General features: G+C 36.4%; 1 protein-coding gene and 1 long non-coding RNA gene across 3 annotated transcripts in view; both read right to left on the bottom strand.

Annotated features, from left to right (window-relative positions):
• LOC131496679 (uncharacterized) overlaps positions 1-4,170 on the bottom strand; it is a 208,639-nt gene extending 204,469 nt beyond the window's left edge. The window contains exon 1 of the long non-coding RNA XR_009254644.1: positions 4,024-4,170. This is a non-coding gene — a long non-coding RNA (uncharacterized LOC131496679). The remainder of the gene's footprint in view (positions 1-4,023) is intronic.
• Positions 4,171-12,005: 7,835 nt separating this feature from the next.
• The window catches only part of DACH1 (dachshund family transcription factor 1), a 436,806-nt gene continuing 432,601 nt past the window's right edge, over positions 12,006-16,210 (bottom strand). For both annotated transcript variants that reach the window (XM_058683162.1, XM_058683172.1), the window contains one exon: positions 12,006-14,774. In XM_058683162.1, the coding sequence (XP_058539145.1) occupies positions 14,737-14,774 (38 nt within the window). In that variant the 3' untranslated portion in view covers positions 12,006-14,736. The remainder of the gene's footprint in view (positions 14,775-16,210) is intronic.

The following is a 16,210-nucleotide window of genomic DNA, read 5'->3' as shown; positions in this document are numbered from 1 at the left end:
GATAAGAAACATTTGCCAAAGGAATGAAGATAATAGGAAATGGTAATGATGTGAGAAAATATAAGACATTTTCTCATTACATTACTTTAAAATAAATTGACTGCTCTAACAAAAATAAGAACAATTCAGTATTGCGGTTTATAACATAAATAGTAATAAAATATACGGCAACAATGGCAAAAAGACCAACAAGTAAGGAGTGGAACAATACTTTTGTAATATTCTGATATTTTACATAAAATGTTATAATAACACTTTAAGTTAGATTTTAATAAGTTAAGATGTATAGCATAAGCCATAAATAACCAATAAAAAAGAATTATAACCTAATATGTTAGGGAAAAGAGATAAAATTCTAAGACTACTAAATGAACAATGACAACAAAAAAGCATAAAAATTCACAACAAATGGACAAATGGAAAACAAGTAGCAGTTTTAGATTTAAACCTAATCACATCAAAAATCCCACTAAATGTAAATAAACAAAGTAATCCAATCAAAAGACATAGAATGATCACAGGATATTAAAAAAAAAAAAAAAAAAGCAAGGCCCACTACAGGTTGTTTGGAATATTTGTAAACTAAATTACACAATTATATGTAACCCATTGGTTAAAACGAAATCAAAAGGTAAATTAGAAAGAAATTTTAACTGAATCAAAATGAAACCACAAGATAAATCACTAAGACAGTACATGGGGTCAATTTATAGTCTCAAATCAGTGGCCTCAGCTTTCACCCTAAAAAATTAGAAAAAGGTTAGCTAAAAGTAAGCAGAAGAAACAAAAGTAAATACCAATTAGCAAATTTATTGACTTCATTATCACATCATTTCCTTTACTATAATGTTTAAATCTGATTTTCAAGTAACACATGTGAAACCTAAAACTTCCCTAAAACAGTGTATTAGAAAAAGCAAAAAACAAAAAACACACCTATAAAATTGCATATACTTGATTCCAGCAATTCCATTATTGGTCATTCATGCCATGGAAATGATCTTAATGGATTAAACTATTGTACAAAAATGTTTACTACCACAATATTTATAATAGCAAAACTTGGAAACTATCTGACTATCCATATAATGGGAGAACGATTAAATAATCTTTGTATATCAACTCAATAGGATGTGATGCAGCCTTTACAAATCATGATTGGAAAGTCTGATAGTTGGAATTCTTATTAATAATCATAATTACAACTATTTTCCCCTTCCCTTCTGCCATGGACAGAGAGGGAGAGAGGCAAAGCACAAGAGACTCTTAAATACAGAGAACAAACTGAGAGTGGATGGGGGTGGGGGGAGAGGGGAAAATGGATGATGGGCATTGAGGAGGGCACTTGGTGGGATGAGCACTGGGTGTACGTAAGCCAATTTGACAATAAATTATATTAATTTTTTTTAAATAATCATAATTAGAATTAGTTCAACATAGCACTAGAAAAAGAATGATCACAAAGACTTCGAATATTCTATCTTTTCCATCTAACCACCACAACTTTGCCCATGCACATGCCATAGCTTGCCATAAATGAAATAATGTACAAACACAACTGAATGTGAATATACAGATACTGGTAAGCATTGAAAGTGAAAAGCCACATGGTGAGATTTAGGATTTTCTTCTGAATGTGTAAATTCCTATTGTTTTTTGGACAATAATTTCACTTTAAATGAAGAACAGTACTACACTTTTCCCAATTCATCAGGGGTTTAAGTGACTTGAATGATTACCCTTGAGCAGTCATCATGGCAGTACCTACACTATAGCAGAAAAATCTGAGAACTGAGGTATTTATCCATTGATGATTCAACATCCTGACCATCCCTTCTCAACCTTCCCAATAATCACTGTATAAAAATCATATAGATAATTGAAACAGATTTTTTCCCTTCAATAATCGTTTCAACTCTCAGCTCACTTTGCTGTTTAAAATCTGTTTCAGTAATATTCCTTCAACTTTAATTACATATGAACCACCTGGGATCTTGTTAGAAGGCAGACTTTGGTTTGGTAGATTAGGATGGGGCCCGAGAGTCTTCATTTATAACGAGTTCCCAGGTGATGCCAATGCTGCTGGTCCAAAGACCATACCTGAGTGACAAATCACTTGGGACTTGAGTAATTTACTTATCTGGTGACTCTTGATCATTCATATACTCATATATGTGTGTAAACGGACACACAAATATTTTAATTGTTACGTCAGTTTTAACCATCACCATCAAGGAAGTTTTGGAAAGATACCTACTGCTTCTAAATTCTTTCTAAATGAAGGAAAGAAAGGTGGGGTGGGGGGAGAGAAAAAAGAGACCGACAATGAAAAAAAGAAGGAAGGAAAGAAGAGAGAAAAAGGGAGAGAGGGAAAGAGAAAAACTGTTGAGTTAGTTGATGCTTGAAGGAAGCTTAAGTTGAACAATGATAAAAACAAAATCTGGTTGCAAGTGCTTATAAAGCATCAATAAACTCCAGTAACTCTTGCTGATGGAAAAAAAAAATACATGTTCATTTCTCAAATTATGAAACTCTGAAAAGAAATAAAGGAGAAAGTAAATCCTTGTAATACAATCAATAAGACATAACATTTGCATATACATGTATATATTATGTTAAATAAATGTCTTTTAATATGAAAAGATACATATTAACACTGTATATCATTGGTTATTTTTGTAGAATTGCAATCAACATACCATATTTGTATCTTTGCCTTTTACTTTTATAACAGCATATATGTTCCCTGATGTCCAAGACTGTGCCTTTGATGTTTTATATTATTCTAACAGTACCAATTAACATTGTTATGCATTCATTGTATTTTAGAAATTACACTAAGAACTTTACAGATATTATTACAGATATTATATCATTAATATCCTTATAACAAGAATAAGTAAAAACTACTGTTAATTGATTACAAATACAAATCGTATTTCAGGAGTCTGAAAATTAAGTTTTAAGTAGGGGGTTTTCATTTCTGGTAACATCAGTTTGATACACTGAATGAAACCCAAAAGTTCTGGATTAAATATTTAAAAAACATGGAGGTGCCATTCCGAGGCCAGAAAAAGAGAAGCGCAACAGAAATGTAGGCACGAGCAGAAGGACTTTAGCTTAAGCCATCTGTAAATCCATGGCTATGGAGCTTCAGTTTAAATGGTCATGATTATGGGGCACAGAAAATAAAGTCAGACTGGAGAATTTCACATGAAGCTAGGACTCAAAATGGCTATACCCGGCTATACTTTTTTTTTTTTTCCCCAGTCACATTCACCAATTTATTTATTCACATTCTCTACTCCCAGCAAAGGGGCAGAGAACTGAAATAATCATACAGCTCAGTTCAACGTTCATTATTCTTTTTGGTTTTTGTTTGTTATTTGTGAGGGGGGGGGTGCAAGGTTATTTTTTTTAATTCTAGTTAGTTAATATATAGTGTAATATTGGTTTCAAGAGTAGAATTTAGTAATTCATCACTTACATATAACATAGCATTTGTATTTATATATATATATTTATATATTAGGGGCATTATTGAAGAGATAATGGCTTGGAATTTTCTAAATTAAAGAAACACACCTCCTCAACTATTTCATATGATGGTTAGTTCCCAAACATAATAAAAATAAGTCCATACTTATACACATTGTATTCACGCTGCAAAACATCAGAGACAGGTTAAAGGTATTAAAAGCATCCAGAGAGATAGACAAAATGTCTACCAAAAAAAAAAAAAAAAAAGGTTTAAACTACCTTTCCATGATAGAAGTCAGAGGAACCTACAAATTGCTAATACAAAATTACTAGGCAAAACTATTCTTCCCCCCCAACCCCAAGAAGACGGTCAAATAAAGATATTTTAAAGCTACCAAAAAGTAAATGTTGATTCCCAGTCGAGAATTCCCTGGTGAAATCTGGAACTGGTCTTGCCCCGGAAAGTGGGTTAGGAGAGACACAACACAGAAGCCGGCCTCCCCAGATCGGACGGCAGCGGTTTTAACAAGCAAGTGAACTTACTTTAGGAGGCTTATCTCGCCCAGCAGCAAGATGAGTAGATCTCTGAACCTGCCGGCCAACATCCTAAAAGTTTATCTGGAGGCCTAAACGTTTCCTCCAGCATGGCACCCTCCACAACACTCTGGTCTCTCAAGGCTGCGTCGCGGAGAATCGGCCCCCTCGTATAACGGTGGGCGGAGCATGCTCTCCAAAGGCAGGGAACGAACGAGGGGCTTGCGCTTGCCTGGAACCGGGCGGGTCAACTGGAGGTCGTGCTCTCTCTGGGTGACCTCCTCGAACACTCCAGCCATGGCGACCGACTGGCGGTTACAATCTTACACACCCCGATATGCCCTGAGCAGTCAGTAAGGGGCTCTATTAGCACGGAGGTGGCTCATTGGGCGCTATCTGCCTGCATTGGAGGCGGCTGCAACCGCCGTAATAGAAATACAGGCCAGAGAAAACACAGATTGAGACAATGAGTAACAACTTTTTTCCCACTAAGAACCCTAGGATCTGCATCACTGATTTAGTAGGTTTCCTACCTAGGCTTGGGGTTGGGGCATTCAGGGCATTTACTTGTGTCCTCATGCAATTTAGTAAAGATGATACATTCGACTCATCGGGTGTGAACACACCGCATTCTGTTTGGATAACAGCACAGGTTACTTCTTGCGACACCTGGTCATTATTAACGAGGGCTGATGTATTTTGGAGGACAGCTGTTTTCATCACAGACATTTCGGGGTTTAGTAAGGACAGGCTCTGTTGGCTGTCATTTATGTTTTGCTGGGTGAATTTTGGGTGCTATAATATCCCCTAGGCCAATAGAGGGAAAAGAGATCGTGGCCAAATTAGTGTATCAGTGGGAAACAGAGTGTAGCATCCTGATCTTGAAGAGAGGGAGGCTGGCAGCTTTAGGGATTTGACCTGGGTGTGCACAGCATAAATGTAGGCCAGGGCAGGCAGTGCTGTCAGGCCTGAGGAGACGGACTACGGTGGGATACGCCAGACCAGGACCCCCGTCTTCTCCCGTCTTTCAATGGTGCGTGTTTCATTTCAGTTCTAGTGTATTTCAACAGGCCTGGCTTGCGGCAGGACAACAGGATCCCAGGGCAGATTAAGTAGTTCCCCCTCACCCAGGGGTTTGAAGTAACTCACCCATCCCCACGGGACATTCCACCACAAATTCTGGTAGACAATTCTTCCCAGGCATGATGAGACTTGGTATTCTCAGCAGCACAGTACCTTGGTCCATGTTACCATGGGGTCATGGCTGTTTCCTATGACTTCCAGACCTTTACATGTTGGGCGCCTCAGCGGGGTTCCCCAATCTCTCCTATGGGGTAACAAGTCCTACTGGTTGATCATTCAAATTGAGAACATAAGACCCCAAGAATTAGACAGCAGTAACTGACAGACAAGATGGGTTCCCTCATGTCAAGGGTGAGAAACTAAAATTTTGATCAGATCAAATGAGCTTGAGGAACAAAAACCAGTCAGCACAGCCTGGGGTGACAAACCTGCATAGAACTCAGCAAAATTCACACAAAGACCTCTGCAACACATCCTGTCATGCTCTTCAGTGGCTGCCACATCATGAAACTGCCACCACAAGGGGTGAGCTGCATCCTGCTTGCCACTCTGATCCTAAAGCTTGCAGTTTGGGACTTGAGTCTGACCAATGTCCATAAAGGGCCCAGAATTTACAGGATTTGCCTATTTAACCTGGAGCTTAAAACTTTCCCTTTGGAGAGTTCTTTCAGTTTGTAGCCAAAAGTCGGGTCTCCCCAGTTTGCAAATTACATGGCACTAAAACTTTTCCTTGCCTCTGACTAAATCCTTGCATTCAGGATTTTTGTTGTTGTTGTTGGCAAAATGTATTAAAACCTAGGATAGTACCTCAGTCCACCTAGCCAAGATGGTTTTACTTGTTAGTAATTCAATCTGCTGCTTTAATATTCCATTCTTCCTTTCTACCAACCCTGCTTCTTTTGGGTTATGAGGGATATAGACCTTCCATTCAGTGTCATGTTCTTTTTCTCAATCTTGCACATCAGAACCTTTAAAGTGTGACTCAGTCAATGTCTATTCGACAAAGGTATTCACACATGGTGCTCAGTTTCTCTAATCCCCTACTGGTGACAGCCTGGCTTGCGAGGCAACAAGGGAAACCTTCTATTAGGCCAGATGTGGTGTCCACAAAAACCAAGGCATAGTTTTGAACCATCACTTGAAGTGAGGGGGCCAATATAATCAAGTTGCCAATCCCTCACCAGTTGGGCATTCTGGTGGATGGCCCTAGACTCCTTTAGGAGTTGCCTTGGGTGTTTAGAACATACATGGGCATGCTGCTAAGGCATTAAACAAATCCCTGTATTTCAAGGGCACTCTGACATCCTCGACAATACCCCATCCCACACGAGTGCTGTGGTGACCACTTTTCTATGCATCCAATCTGTTATATCTACTGAGGGGTCACTTGCTAGGTAGGGCTCGTACCCAGGCTAGGATGTCAGCTTCTTGGTCAGCAAGGAGTAATAGCACTTTTTGAGCTGAGATGTGGAAAACAGAACTGCCTCAGGCTCTTGCAGATGAAGCCAAATGTCTTTCCATATATCCCGACTGAACAAGGGCTAATTCATGGTCATTCACTCCTCGACTTCCCATTGTCCAAAGCCATAGGCCTAATCTCTTGAGAGCAGCTCGACTGAGGGTGCAAAGGGTTAATGGCCAGGGTTCATGAGTGATCACCAGCCAAACTATTCAGAGTTCAGCCCCCTGTCTGCTGTGGTTCGTTCCTGTTTCCATCCAGATGGTGTCAGTGTTGGGCTGAATAGTGAGTACAATCCTTGTGGATGGGTTGCCCCAGTTACACCCATCTGTAGGCATCAGCAGAAATTTCCCCCACTTCCTCTCTTTAGGCCACAGGAACCCCAGGGGTAGGAGCGTTTGGAGAATCCATATACTCTACAGGGCCTAGTAGCACCCGCAATTCTGTGTGTGTGTGTGTGTGTGTGTGCGCGCGCACATGTGTATGCTACTGGTGATGTTTCTCTGGAAAACCCTGGACAGAGATAGTGAGAGACATTAGTGGTTGTAGCTATGAAAAGATAGCATGAGGGATCCTTGTGATTAAAGTATTCTGTATCTTAACTGTGGTAATGTTCTATACTTGTGGTAAAATTGTATAGAATTACACACATGCACACACAAATGACTGTATGTAAATCTGGTTAAATCTGAATAAAGTTGATAGATGATATTATCTATTTCCTGGTTTTGATACTATACTCTCTTCATGAAAATATTATCCTTAGGGAAAATGGGTGACGAGTACATGGGATGTGTCTTTGCTATTTTTTATAACTGCATTTAGGCTATAATCGTCTCCAAAAATGTTTAAAGTAATTTTTCAAAAAAAATATAAAATGGATACCATGTTCCAGGGTAAGATGCAGAGTTATTATGAGAACTTGCAAAGCTCTTTGAAATCTAATTCTGTTACCTCAGCTGTCCATCCATCTCCAGATTACAAAACACTTTAAGTTATGGGGTAAAAAATTGATGTAAGAAGATAGCTGTTGGTGAGGGCTCTGCATTATTTCAGGTCCAAGATTCTCCCAAGTCACCCAAGAGAGGTGACACGTGTCTGTCTCTCATCTGAAGTCTAGGAAAGAAACTACAGTGGGACCACTCAGAGGACCTGATATTTGTCCATTAACGGTTATTGGACACAAAGGGCCAGTGTCTATCTCAGGCTTGAATTTCACATGGTAGGAATGTGTGTTTGGCTTACTGCTCTGACAAAGGTACAGAGAGAGTTTGCTGCTTTCAGGGCACTGTTCCAACATTCCTGGAGTTGTTTGGGGAAAAAGAATACCTAGGTGTTTACTATGAACAAAAGATGCAAGAATGGGCAGAAGATAGCTGGGCCTAACACTGAAAACTCAGTAGTTAAAGGACTCCTGGCTTGCCAAAATACATGTGCATTTGGCTGCATCAAGGAAAATGCAGGAAAATTCCTAGGGATGGGGCCGTGTCCCTTAAACTCTCAGTCAGTGGTAAATACTTGTCAAATCTAGATGCTAAATTATCTTTCATTTTAGACTGTTAAGAACTTTGTACATCCTTCCCCATGCCCCTGACCTTCCTTCCTTAAAAATACTTCGTGCTTTTAAATCATTTGCTGGTTTACTCTTTGACCAGATTCTCCATTCTTGCTCAGTTCTGTTCTAAATTGCAGGAAACTCCATTTCCCAAGAACTTGCCCGTCTTCATATGGGCCCTGGTATCTAATGATTGTTGTTTCACAGTGGCTATTGGTGGGAAAAGAAAATCACACATAAAGCAGAAAGTAAAAAGCACCAATATCTATTAATGGAAGGAGCTAAAAACCATTCACCATACATAAATCCAGGCATATGACAGCCCAATAGATTTAAATGAAAGATCCAGCTCAATGTGAGCCACTTTTTCTTTGTAAATGTAATAAGGTGAGTTAGTAAGAAAAGGGCTGACTAGTATCAACATCTCCTCCTCCCAGCTCCCACACTTGGGATAGAAGCCAACAATACTATTTAAAACAAATAAATTTTAGTAATTTCTAATAAGTTCAGTCTTTGTTTGAAAATATCACATTGAAATACATTCTTGGATGTGGATACATGCAATAAATAGAAAGTAGAGATTCATAGCACTGGAGATGTATCAATCAACTTATCTTTATCTGTTGCCTAATGTAGTAGACAACACTCACAATTAGCATTGTTGAAAGAGCAGCCAAGAACTGGAGACAGGGTTCAAAACAAGTAGCAAGATAGCTTAAGACACTGGATGAATTACCAAAAAATATTTACTGTCTTTCTGGGAGCTAACTTTACTTACAGCATTGGATTCCATTTTGGTTGTCTACTGTGTTTTTTGTTTTCGTTTTTTTTTTTTTTTTAATTTTCCTTAATGTTTATTCATTTTTGAGAAACAGGGAGAGACAGAGGGTGAGTGGGGGCAGGGCAGAGAGAGAGGGAGACATAGAATCCGAAGCAGGCTCCAGGCTCTGAGCTGTCAGCACAGAGCCCAATGTGGGGCTCAAACCCACGAACTGTGAGATAATAACCTGAGCCAACGTCGGATGCTCAACCGAATGAGCCACCCAGGAGCACCATATCTATCATGTCTTTTTAAAACATGATACACGTTACATCCTCTCACACACTATACACTTCCCCAGCTACAATGTAATTGTCTTAAATATTTTCTTTTCCTACATCTAGAATCACACCAAAGTGTGTTACGATTTTTGCTTCCACAGACCTGGAGGCCCTCCAAAGAGAAGGGGTTAGAGCTGTTTCTTGAAGGCTGGATCTCAGGCATGAAAACCTGAGCATTTTCTCCAAATGGCATGGACTGAGGATGTCTGGACTGAGGACATTCAGATGGAGGAAGCCTCAATAATAATTGAAATAGAATTTTTGCTTCACTGTGCAGCTTTGTGGTCAGATTAATCGATAATTTTATTTAGAAAAAAATGTGACTTCTATTGTACCTTACTGGGATTGCAAATTCATATTCAGAATTAAGTTCATAATGCTAATGCTACTTTTAAAAATATGTGTTAAATACTTTACAGATTTTATGTAATTTGAATGATTTCATAGAACTTTTGGTTGGCTCCTGTAGCGTCTGTATAGCTTATAATGCCCTCCACCCATCCCCAACTATGTCCCTGTCCCCACAGAAGGCTTACTAGTCATTTTCTATACTGTGATATTTACCACCCTCTCAGACAGTGGTTCTCAACCTTAGGAACTTAAAAATACTGAGAGAATCACCCGAGGAACTTAAAACTACTGATGTCTTAGCACCAACCCACAGAGATTCAAACTTAATTAGACAAAGTATTTCTAAAATTCCCTAGGTGCATCTAATGTACTGCCAAGATACCTTACTTGCATGTGCTCTGACTTGAGGCAATCAAAATTCTCAGGGAATCTGACTTAGGATAAGAGAAAGAAAAGGGTTGGCTCACTTTGGTGGGTTAGGTCGTATGCTCCTGAATAACAGGAGGAGTCAAGAAGTGAACAAGAGAAACAAAATATGTCCGCAATGAGAAGAAGAAGAAAACAGTCACTAGGAGAAGCACAGGGGTGAAAGGAGTAGAGGAACCCTGCAGGAATCAATTTTTGTTACTCCAACCAAAGGAGTCCTGATTCGATGGTTCAGTTCAAAACCTCCCGCTCATTAACCTATAAATACAAATGATGCTGCCACTACAAATGTCACTCATTGCCCAATGGACTCATTTGGCATTTAAACATTTATGCTCTGTGTTTGAATCAATGCAGGCCATTTTACCCAAGATATATAGATGCTAGGTCATAAAAATTGGATATTATAACTAATACTCAAAAGTCCCAACATAGTAGGAATTTATTGTTGATAATAACTTATTTTGTGATTAAACAGGCTACTTACCTTAAAAATAAATTTGGCGAGCATTGGTAAGACAAGTAATCTGATTGAAATAAATGAAACATAACATGAAAAGAATACCTGGTATCATATTTTACCTAGAGGAAAATGCATCCATCCCTTTTCTCAATCCCTACACAAAATGTTGTTTGACTCACAAAACATGAGTTATTCTCTAGATGAATGTGTAAGTCGGGTCACTGTCACCACTTCGAGGGAAGGTGTCTAAGTCGGAACCCTCTTAATACCTGTTCCATGTCCACAACACATTAGAAGAGGCTCAATGAATCTTTTCTTGCTGAAAGTAAAATTTCCTATTCTAAAAAAATTACAAGCTCCTCTGGGACAACAGCTGAGTTTTTCACTTCAGTCATTACATCTAGCACAGTGCTTTGTGCAGAATAGAGACTTTATTAATGAATCCGTTTAAATGAATAGATGAGGATCAGTTCAGCTTTTATATACCACTTGTACATATTAAAGATAAATTTTAGCACCAAGCCTACACATGAGGAAAAGTGATAGTTTTTACAATGCCATTTACAATAACGTTTGAATTCGATTAACATCTCTACTTCCCATATTGTAAAAATGCAATCCACACACCTTTTATTTGTAATTTACTGTCTTCTAGTAATAGTTTTTGTTCAAATTGTAAATTTGCTAGTCCCAATGAGAACACATGGGAAAAACCTTAAATCATTACCCAATTCCACTGACATCCAAAGACTGTTTGATGCTCTAGTACAAGTCTTACTGGCACAAACATATGAAGACAGAAGACAAAAATGTGTTTGCAATGGTCACATAAACATTTTAAGCTTTTATTAGGGAAAAATCATGTTTTGTTAATTCAGTGAAATGATTTCTTTTGACAGAAAAAAATCCATTTTCCATTCTCTTGGGAATGTTTAGAATATTAACAGAGATAGTAACCCAATATTTCTTCAAATGCAGCATTTTGGATTGATGAAAATGTGTATATATTATTAAACGATATTGGAACTTCAAAGTTTTTAAAGACATTTTTTTCCAATGATAGAGATCGAAAGCAAAACACTAAGTTAGAGTTACAAACCTACACTCTCATAGATACGGGAATAATATATTTTGTTCCATCACCATGTCTACTTTACATTATTCAGCACAAAGCTTTGTGAAATAAGAATCATGGGAATATAAGAATATAAAGGAAAAGGGTACAAATAACAGCTTCATAAACTGAGAAATGTACATAAATAAATCATGTATATGTGGGCAGTTTGCTTAGCTGGCAAGAAACAAAATATGGAAAATCTGCTTGTTAAACAATAACTACAGAGTGTGCTTTTATGATGTTTTTCACCACAGTAATTCATATTAGAGATAGAAGCAGTTGCATGTTAAATAAAATCATTGAGCATTGTTCCCCTCGCATTGCAAAGAGCTGACTTATGTTGTTTTTAGATGCCTCCCATTAGAAAGTAAATATTCCTTCAATGCTATGCATTTCACAAAATTTAATAAAGACGAACTGTAAATAAAGTCACAGGGAGATTTCAGACAGTTTTATTAGGAGATTGTTGAAAAGAAAAAAGAAAATTAAATACAATAACAGTAAACGTGGTTCTCACATTGAAACCAGGCTCAAAGAACTAGGCTACCATAGAAAAATTTCCAATTCTTGCATTATGATGTAAAAACAGATTTTTGTACAGATTTTGTACAACAAAATTCGTAATAACCTTTTATCATTTTTAGAAAACTTTAAATATATAGATAAAAATAGACAATTTTCATAGGTCCTACATGAAGATGAGTATGTTCTGTTCCAAGGGCTTGCATAGAGCGCAAATGTGGTTATAATATAGAACAACTAGACATTAATATTTTTAGGATTACAAAAGCATGGAAACCATAAAATGGGCACAATTTTACTTGTTTATACGAAAAAAAACCCAAAACAAATTTCAAACCAACCTGTATAACTAAAAAAGGAAAAAAAAAACCTTAAGTTACAGACTTAAAATAACATTTCGTGAATTGTAATATTTACAACATGTTAGTAAGATTTTCTCTTAACATATAGCTGTAGCTTCTTTCTTTAGTCCTTGCTAAAATTCCTTTTATATCAAACCAAACACTAAAGCATTCTCAAAGGTCTTGAAAGTATGCATTTTAAAACTATTTAACCTACTTAACAGGTGACTCTATGCAAGGAGCAGAGCAATGGCTGATTCTACTACTTAGGTTCAGTTGTAGGCTTTTTAAAAAATCTTTTAAAAAATGTATGATTCAAAAGCTTGCCACAAGTCCCTCCAATTGTAAGTGTTGTAATCCTTTAAAGACTGCATCCAGGGAAAAGCAAGAAATACAGACAACAAGGAATAGAATCTCTTGTGCTCAAACAACAAAAGATGGTTATGGAAGAACTATGCATAGGAAACCAAGTTTCTACAAAGCATTTACTAACAGTATTTTAAATAAAAATATTGCTCCCTTTCAAGCAAGCTAAAATAGGAACTGTATACATAACTTTATTATTGTATTAAAAAATGGACTCAGCTGGTTAATAGTGAACTACACAAAAGAAATATGTTCCAGTATTGCAAGGAAGACCTAAAAACTATAGAAGCTTAGTGCCAGAGTATCTACGGTGTTAATTTTTCTTCACCAAATAATACCGAATTGGAACTATTTTTAAACATTTTTAAGCTAGTTTTCTTGGACATTTAGGATTTTGCTATTTATGGTAATAAATAATGTTATGATCATAAAATCTTAAGATGACAGCAAAATCATAAAATGTACAGTGACTGTACTGATTCATAATATCAGTCTTTAAAGGTGTAACTCCAGATTAGTAAAAACAAAGAGAAGGTAACTTCAGTGGGTAATAAGCACTGTTTGCAGCTTTACTTCCAGTTATCTGCACAAAAGTGAAAACACATACTGTAACTTTCAAAAAGACAGTGAAAATAACACATAGGCACCCTTCCCTCTGACCAGGGGGGGAAGCACAACACATTTTAACTTTATCACTCAGCGCTACATGGTATTGGACTGATACATCAAGGGTTTGTTAGGTTTTGTTTTTCAGCAACATTAACATAATATGACATTAACATATAAAAATATTTCTGGTGTTTTGATTTACTGTTCAGCCACAATCCATTCTCAATAGTGCAGTTTGGGGCACTAACTAGGGTTCAATATACAAATAAAAGTGGCTGACACAGAGTTCTGATGTCACCAGATGCTTAAGATCTCATTCATTAATACTGTGACTCCAGACAAATATTTACATGCCTGCATGCGTTAAAACCAGAAAGATGTCTTTCTGACTAACAGGGTGACAAAACATATTTTCTAAAATTCTCATTTTCCTAAACTCTAGTATACTACTGCATACATAATACCTTCCTTGTATGTTTTATGTTTATATACTGTACATGTGACCAACAGTTTGAATAAGAAGCATCATTATTATTTTAAATTCTATATACCACTACCAGTTTGGAATGAAAACATGTTACATTTATTTTTTTTTAAGAAAAAAGACCTTCAGTGAAACCTTTTGGCTTATATTCAATGCTTCTTTTCAGATATGCAAAATGTTATTTCACTGGGTTGTTGTCAACATCCATTTGTTGGTCTTTTGGAATATGTGAAAAAAATCTTCAGGAGAAAACCCACAATTAGTTTAAAATCAAATGTAATAGAATATTACTCTTTGATTTATTGATTTTTTTGTGTTTTTTGTGTTTTTTTTGTTTTTTTTTTGTTTTGTTTTTTGTTTTGTTTTTTTTTTTTTTTTTTTAAGGAATCCTCTATGCCCCCTACAAGTTCATTTCCAAGTATTCTTGCTGGTTTCTGGAGGACATAATTCTGTAAGTCTGGGTGACCACTGCTACAAGAGTCTCTTGATGTGCTCAGATACAGAATTTTCAGAGGAAGAAAATGGTTCATTCCATTAAAAAAAACAAAGCTAGGTCTTATTCAGACCTGTCTTTAACTCAGTATACAAGTGTCCAGCAGCAAAGTTGCAGTTATTAACTGTAAGAAGTTGATACTTGTACATTTACAAACATTCTCAGGTCTCTGGTATGAACCACAGGTGAAAATCAATGGAGGAACTTTGTAGAATACTTAAACTTTTAAAGAACATTAATACACAAAATTGAGGAAGTTCCCGTAAAAGGACTTTATTTTTTCTGAACTTTCAAATGACGAATGTCTGCAAAGTTCTTTACTATAACATGGAATTTCTTCAACAGGAAAGATTCAGTACATGACAGTAGTTTTCAAATACAGTCTTCCATCTAAAAATGAACAATAAAAAATAATTAATTACATGACATTTGGGAGACAAATGTGAATATAATAACTAAGTAGGCTGCTATAAAATTTGTGTATCTTATTCTATCTTCATTTGTTTAGGAAGTAACATTTTTTCACATATTCTCAATGTTAATTTCGAAATTACATGGAGTTTATGTGATCAAAAAGAATACAGAGTTTCTCATAAATATATATTTGCTATTTTGATATCAGTTCCAGAGCACTCAGAAAATAAATAAGAGTGTGTGTGTGTGTGTGTGTGTGTGTGTTACTGATATGCAAAGCTAGTTGATTTCTGTTGAATGACAATTACTTCCTCCAAGCTTGCAGAAACAAAGCCTCTCTGAATGCACTCAGGTGTATCTCCATCAAGAAAAACTAAGCTCCCATCATACTCCTTAGCAGTGTTGTTAAATATACCATGTAATGTAACAATTGTGCACATTTGTTGCTATTTATATGAAAGCCACTTAGGTTATTTCATCACTATCAATGAGCTATATAGTCTTTCCTCCTTGAAATGAAATTAACCAAATAATTAAATGGTAAGATGGAAATACATTACTCAACTTTTACCAACTGAGAAACTCACAGTCATGTGAAAAAGAAAAGCAAGTCAAATATTGGACACATTCAATAAACACATTTGAATGAAGCAAAATAAGAAACGGGAAATTAAAAATCCAGAGGAAAAAAAAAAACAAAATGTAAACTCATTTCTCAACTGTAACACCCTCTAAACTGCCAACATTGTGGTGTGGACTAAACTTTGGATGTATAGTGAAACCTTGGATTGCAAGTGACCTGTTCTGCAAGTGTTCTACATGACCAGCAAACATTTCTAATAAATTTTAACTTGATAAATGAGTGATGTCTTACAATACCAGTAGTATGTGACACTGAACGTCACATGATCACAAATGAGGCAAAGGTTCTTGAAATTCACTTTGATATACGAGTGCTTTGGATTACAAGTATGTTTCCGAAATGAATAACGCTCACAAACCAAAGTTTTACTGTATTTATAGAAAATATATCTAAATTCCAAGTTTTAAGACCTACAGTAGAAGGTAATCTGAAAAGAAAATTTTCCAAGCATTTTTAAAAATGCATATTGCCATGTAAATGTTTGCAAAATGACCGATAACTTCAAAAGCTGAAATATAAGGAAACAGAAATCACCTACACTAAATCCAGCAAATAGAAATATATAGTCCAAATATTTGCAGATCCTCATCTTTAACACTAAGCTAATTGCATTCTCTCACATGACCTGTAGTAGACATAGTAATCAGTAAGGAACTTAAAACCAATGTTAGTTTTTTACTTAGAAATATTGGTGTGCCCAAATTTCTACAGCCCTACTATGTTTTATTTTAGCCTAAATTGTCAGTTGTACCTCTCAGATGTCACAGAC

The sequence above is a fragment of the Neofelis nebulosa genome, chromosome 1 (genome assembly GCF_028018385.1).
Source record: "Neofelis nebulosa isolate mNeoNeb1 chromosome 1, mNeoNeb1.pri, whole genome shotgun sequence".
Taxonomy (NCBI): domain Eukaryota; kingdom Metazoa; phylum Chordata; class Mammalia; order Carnivora; family Felidae; genus Neofelis; species Neofelis nebulosa.
The sequence above is the reverse complement of the archived record's forward strand: the minus strand, read 5'-3'. Positions and strand labels throughout refer to the sequence as shown.